The sequence below is a fragment of the Sinocyclocheilus rhinocerous genome, unplaced genomic scaffold (genome assembly GCF_001515625.1).
Source record: "Sinocyclocheilus rhinocerous isolate Xijiao unplaced genomic scaffold, SAMN03320098_v1.1 scaffold2516, whole genome shotgun sequence".
In the NCBI taxonomy this organism is placed as follows: domain Eukaryota; kingdom Metazoa; phylum Chordata; class Actinopteri; order Cypriniformes; family Cyprinidae; genus Sinocyclocheilus; species Sinocyclocheilus rhinocerous.
The window spans coordinates 372,663-378,833 of NW_015639821.1; the positions used below are offsets into that span (position 1 = coordinate 372,663).

Here is a 6,171-nt window from a genome sequence, read left to right on the forward strand (position 1 = left end):
TGGACTCTCATTCTGACGGCACCCATTCACTGCAGAGGATCCATTGATGAGCAAGTGATGCAATGCTACATTTCTTCAAATCTGACAAAGAAACAAACTCATCAACATCTTGGATGGCCTGAGGGCCGTGAGATCAAATTAATTAATGTTTGGGTGAACTATTCCTTAAAGTCAGATAACTTATTAAAATAATAGCACATCTCTCCTCAACAAGCTGCTTGATTCAATATATCATTCATGTTTGTGCAAGATGAGTAACATGCCAAAATTTAATAGGGTTAGAGGTTGTTCAAATCCCTAACACTTATAAGCAGTGCTAACAGTGATGCTTCCCATAATAAATGTTACTGCTGGATCTTATAGGGAAATAATAGAACAAACGCAGTTCCCACGTAACCTGTTTTAATTATATTTAGCACATTTATTTCCTCATTCTCAGCCTTCAGAGTTTTTCATGGGTTTTTAGTGCTTGGGGGAGGTGTTGAGTTGCTGTGATATTGCTTTTCCCTGCTTTCACCGTTGTTGAAGTGCCTGACAGGAGAAAACATCACACCCTGACCTCAGTGGAACGTGTTTTGAAAGCCTTGGGCCACACATGCTGTCCTTTGCAGACGCTGTTATAATGTTTGAAACAATAGCCCCATTTAGCAGACATGTATTTTCTGTCTTGGCTGGTGTTTTATTTGTTCATCTTCTAGAAGGACCAGTAGTGTCTCTCATCACAATAGATTGTTGACCCTCAAGGGCAGTTAGAAAATAAGAGAGATGTAGATGGGAATTGATGTCAGCGTCACCGATCAATAGGGCTGTTTGGCAGTCTTCATCTGCCCATCAGAACAGGCTTTGCCTTTGATAAACGTACTCTTTGTATTCATGTTCGTTTCATATGGTTTTTATACGATTTTCAAGAACTGTTCCAATTGAATGACAACCGCCAAGTAAAAAGTACTGTAATAACATTTTCTTATACTTTTTACGTTTAAATCATTCTCCAAAAAAATAATTATTTTATTATTTTTATTTTCAAATATTGTGAATTAATGTATAAGTATCAAATAGTTATGTACTCATTTTCAGGCCATCCAAGATTAGTTTGTTTCTTCATCATATTTTGAGAAATATTTTGCTCAGCAATGGATGCTCTGCAGTGAATGGGTGCCGTCAGAATGAGAGTCCAAACAGCTGATAAAAACATCACAATAATCCACAAGTAATCCACAGCACTCCAGTCCATCAGTTAACATCTGGAGAAGACAAAAGCTGAAACACATCCAGCATTAAGACGTTTTTAACTAAAATACCATAGAGTCCATAATCCATAATAACTCTTCCTCCAGTGAAAAAGTGCATCTCCTGTTGTCTCTCACATCAAAATCCAGCCACATATTAGTTTAGAGCTGTTTAAACGCTGCTTGATCTGTGCAGATTTCTCTCCCGATTCAGACCAGAACACTTTTTCACTGCAGGAAGCCTTATTATGGATCATGGACTCAATGTATTTTAGGTAAAAAGTTTCAGCTTTTGTATTCTCCAGATGTTAACTGATGGACTGGAGTGGTGTGGATTATTGTGATGTTTTTATCAGCTGTTTGGACTCTCATTCTGACGGCACCCATTCACTTGCAGTGAGCAAGTGATACAATGCTACATTTCTCCAAATCTGATGAAGAAACAAACTCCTCCACATCAGTATATTTAATGTTGTGTTGTGCCGATTTGTACAGTTTTCTCTCCACAGTCAGATCTCAGGGTTTTGTTGATTCGTGTTTTATTACAGGTTGATAAGATCATCGATCAGCTCCAGCAGCTGATTCAGAGTTTTGATCTGACTGGTCTGAAGGAGTACTGGACGTATCTGGACCGCAGGCTCTTCTCCAGACTGGAGGACGTCTACAGACCCACCGTCAACAAGCTGAGGACCAGCCTCTACCGCTTCTACATCATTCACACGGTTCAGGTGCTCCAGAACATGTCCCGCTCATGTTTCACACACAAATCAATAGACCGAAGTTAGAAATTGTATTTTGCATAAATGAAACTGAAGCACATTTTCTTGGATCATTAAGGCTTTTTGTATTGTTGTGTCATTTTCATGGTGATTACACACATTTGTCCCTCTAATTTTGTTATTGTTATGCAAAACAAGCTATATTATTTCAAGGTAGTACTACATTTAATTTATGGGGATAATAAATACCCATAAATTAAATGTAGATCAATTAAAATAACATAAATTAAATACGGTAAATACTTACCGTAATAAAAATAATAACAGTAATAAATAACAATACTAAAAGTAATAACATTAAATAATAATAATTATTATAATACTATTCATTGATATATAAGTATATACTTAAAAATAATAATATATTAAATAAATAATAATAATAACTATAAAAATAAAAACAATAATAAAGTAATAAAAGCTGTATTATTTCAAGTTAGTGCTAAATGTAATTAATGCTGATAATGAATTTTACACTGATCAATCATTTAAAATATTGTTAATATATTAATTAACATAATATTCATTAATATATCAATGTAAACTAAATGTAAATAATTATACTAATAATGAAAATGATAATAATAAAATACTATTCATTAATATATAAATATACTTAATGTTGTAATAATAAAAATAAAAATAATAAACTACTAATAATAAATATAACATGATAAAAAGCTAAATTATTAATTTTTGCTTATCAAAAATCTAAAATATAATTAATACATTAATTAATATAATATTAATTAATATATATATATATTAATATTATTAAATAATAATAATAATAATAATATAAATACTATTCATTAATATGTAAATATATACTAAATAAATAAATATTAATAATAAATAAATAATAATGTAAAATAATCATAATAAATAAAAAGGTTTAGAAGTGTGTGGTTCTGTATCTGTCTGTCATTTTTCTGCTCAGCATAGTTCATCAGTGGGAGACCGATGTCTTGTGTCTCTGCTGTGTCTCAGATGAAGAATACAGAGAAGACGCAGGAGTTTTTCCTGAAGCAGGTGCTGGAGCTGCAGGCTCAGCCGGAGTGGCGTGATTGGTTCGCTCTGCCCTTCATCCCGGCGCCGGAGCAGAATCCCTCCTTCTCTCCGTATTTCTCCCGCCAGTGGGCCGACACCTTCCTGGTGTCTCTGCACAACTTCCTGAGCGTCCTCTTCCAGTGCATGCATATCCAAACACTGCCTGCTATGGGATGCTTATGATGGTCCTTCAGCTGTTGAAATAGCATTAATGTGACTTTGATGCATAGAAATAATACTTTTTGTTTAAATTTTGTATGTGCATTAATTGTAATGAGATCAGACTGACTGAGCTCCTTAACAGCGTCACCTCAGCCTGTGCTCTTGAGCTTCGACGGTGAAGTCCAGAGAATCACGAGTGTTCAGGAGGAGAGCGAGCAGCTCAGAGAAAAAAAAGTGTTATTACTATACGATACAAGACAAACAATACACAAACCAATACAAACAAGGCGATAGTGCAGAGTTAAGCCTTATCTGCAATACAGTCGGCGATAAACAGTATGCTGTTTAATGATACAATACAAAGACAGTGCAAATTTAAGCCTTATTAAATATCGTATTGCACAGTTGGCACGGAAGATGTACATGTTGCATTGTTTGCATTCTAAAGGCTCCAGTGAGTGGACAAATATTGCACAGGAATGTTGCACAATAGACATAATAATGCACACTATAGTAATAATATTGCATACATTGACGTGACATGATAGATATGCAACTCCATTGTAAAAATGTGCACTAGAATAAAACATAAAATATGTTATTCAACTCATTCCTTTGTACAATGAAGCACTTACGATATGATAATGAATCATACTAATCAACAATTAAAAATATATTAATTAATATAATATTCAGTAATATACATATATAAAATAATAATTATTATTATTATTAATAATAATTTCTATTTCTGAAAAATAAAGTTAAATAATAATATACTAATACTAAATGTTAATAATAATAATATAATTACTAGTAATAATACAAATATTTTTAATTAATATAAATGTACAATAAGAAGTTATATAATAATAATAATAACATAAAAAGGTAGAATTAAATAGTTTTAGATCAATAATTAAAAATATCAATATATAAATAAATCTAATATTCAGTAATATAGAAATATATACTAGATAATATAAATAATATAATAGTAGTAATAATAATAATAAATAATAATAACGTAACAACTCAGATTTTATAAAAATGTCAAGGTAGTACTAAATAATTTATACTAATAATAAATTGATACTGATCAATTATTAAAAATATAATTTATATATTAATCTAATATTCAGTAATATATAAATATATGCTTAATAATAACAATAAAAATAATAATACTAAAAATATTATTCATCAACATATAAATATGTATTTAATATAAACAATAATAAATTGAATAAATAATAATAATACAAATAATAACAATAAAGGTAAATTATTTCAAGGTAGTACTTAATTGATGCTGATAATACATTTATACTGATCAGTAATTAAAAATATTAATATATGAATGAATGTAATATTAATATAAATGGTACTAAAAATACAAATGTTAAATCTTAATAATAAAACACTATTCATTAATATATAAATACAGTGGGGGAAATATTTATGTGTTTTTTCTGGATTTTTTGGTTGATATTCTGTCTCTATCCGTTAAAATAAACCTACCGTAAAAATGACAGACCCTTCATTTCTTTCTAAGTGAGCAACTTACAAAATCAGCAGGGGATCAAATAAATATTTCCCCCACTGTATATGCTTAAATAATAATGATACATGTAATATAATAAAAAAAGGTAGTACTGCATTTTAAAAGTTGCACTGGAATAAAACAGTTCAGTTCTGCACATCTGTTAGTTTGCAGATGTGTATAGTGAAGCGCTTACAATGGAAACAAGGTAATTTTGGAAAGATGCATCTGTCTGTAATCTGATATCTGGGTCTGTTCCAGTTATTTGCTCTTCACGGAGAGACGCGCCTGAAGAAAGACGAGGAGATGGTCCATCACAAACTCCCGCCGTACGTCCAGCACATGGACCGACTCGGGGACACTGAGCTGTGAGGAGACTCGCACAATACAGATATATTAACTTCTTATAATGAGCCTGACAAGAGTTTGATTAGTGAATAAACATTCACTTGAAATGGCACTTTCTCACCATAGTCTTGATTTGACGTGTTTGTGTCTAGGCCTGTCGCAATAATCTATATATCGATTTATTGTGCAATATATGTACATGACCTCAATCATTTTTGGTGACGCAATATATCGCACATTATATTTACTTAAAAATTTATGTCACCATGTTTTGTATAGGGATGCACCGAATGTTCGGCAACCGAAATTATTCGGCCGAAAATAGCAAAAAAAGCTCTTTCGGTGTTCGGCTGAATAAGCGAAAAGACCGAATAAATTGTACCGAACAATGATATGACGCGATCAAATAGCAACCAGCGTAGAGTGAGAGGCGCACATTCTTTATAATGCAGCACACATGTCAGCAGTGTGGAAGCATTTAAACTGTCGGAGAAAGACGCAACAATCATTACAAGCAGCGACAGCGAGAGACTGTTTAGGACTGCATCGCATGTCTTCAATGAGAAGAGGAAGGGGTGATTGTTGCTGGTTACTGTATGATGATTGAAATCGCGAAATGGCCTTAAACAATTAGTAAATAAACTGCAGAACGTTATGTTTTCTAATACACGCACGCATTTTATGTATTCTGACAGCGCTGCACGAACTCGCAGCAGATCTGCTTGATAACCAGGGTTCAAAGTCCAAAGCGTGAGGAAAATCTGCCCTGAAACATTGTTACTCGTCAGTTGCTCAGTCATGTGACAATGCGATACGTACGACGTATTCATAATGAGACTCATTTATAAATCTGCTGTTGTCAACAAAAAGAAGCGCTGAGGTCTTCCTGCGCGTTTCCGCCAAAATAAAAGTTGAGAAAAAGCAAGAACTCTTATCAACATTCATAAATGTTAGTATTGTAATTTTACTGTTACAGTTTACTGTAAAAAGTAAGACAATAATAATGATAATAATCATTAAAACAGCTCTGTTAATACATTTATTATAACATACACACATA

The 6,171-nt window shown here is 32.4% G+C and overlaps 1 protein-coding gene across 2 annotated transcripts in view; it reads left to right on the forward strand.

Moving 5' to 3' along the window:
• Positions 1-6,171, forward strand: part of wdr91 (WD repeat domain 91) — a 23,857-nt gene that overhangs the window by 3,025 nt on the left and 14,661 nt on the right. For both annotated transcript variants that reach the window (XM_016568064.1, XM_016568065.1), the window contains exons 3-6: positions 1,778-1,957; positions 2,999-3,206; positions 3,369-3,447; positions 5,021-5,131. In XM_016568064.1, coding sequence (XP_016423550.1) covers positions 1,778-1,957; positions 2,999-3,206; positions 3,369-3,447; positions 5,021-5,131 — 578 coding nt within the window. The remainder of the gene's footprint in view (positions 1-1,777; positions 1,958-2,998; positions 3,207-3,368; positions 3,448-5,020; positions 5,132-6,171) is intronic.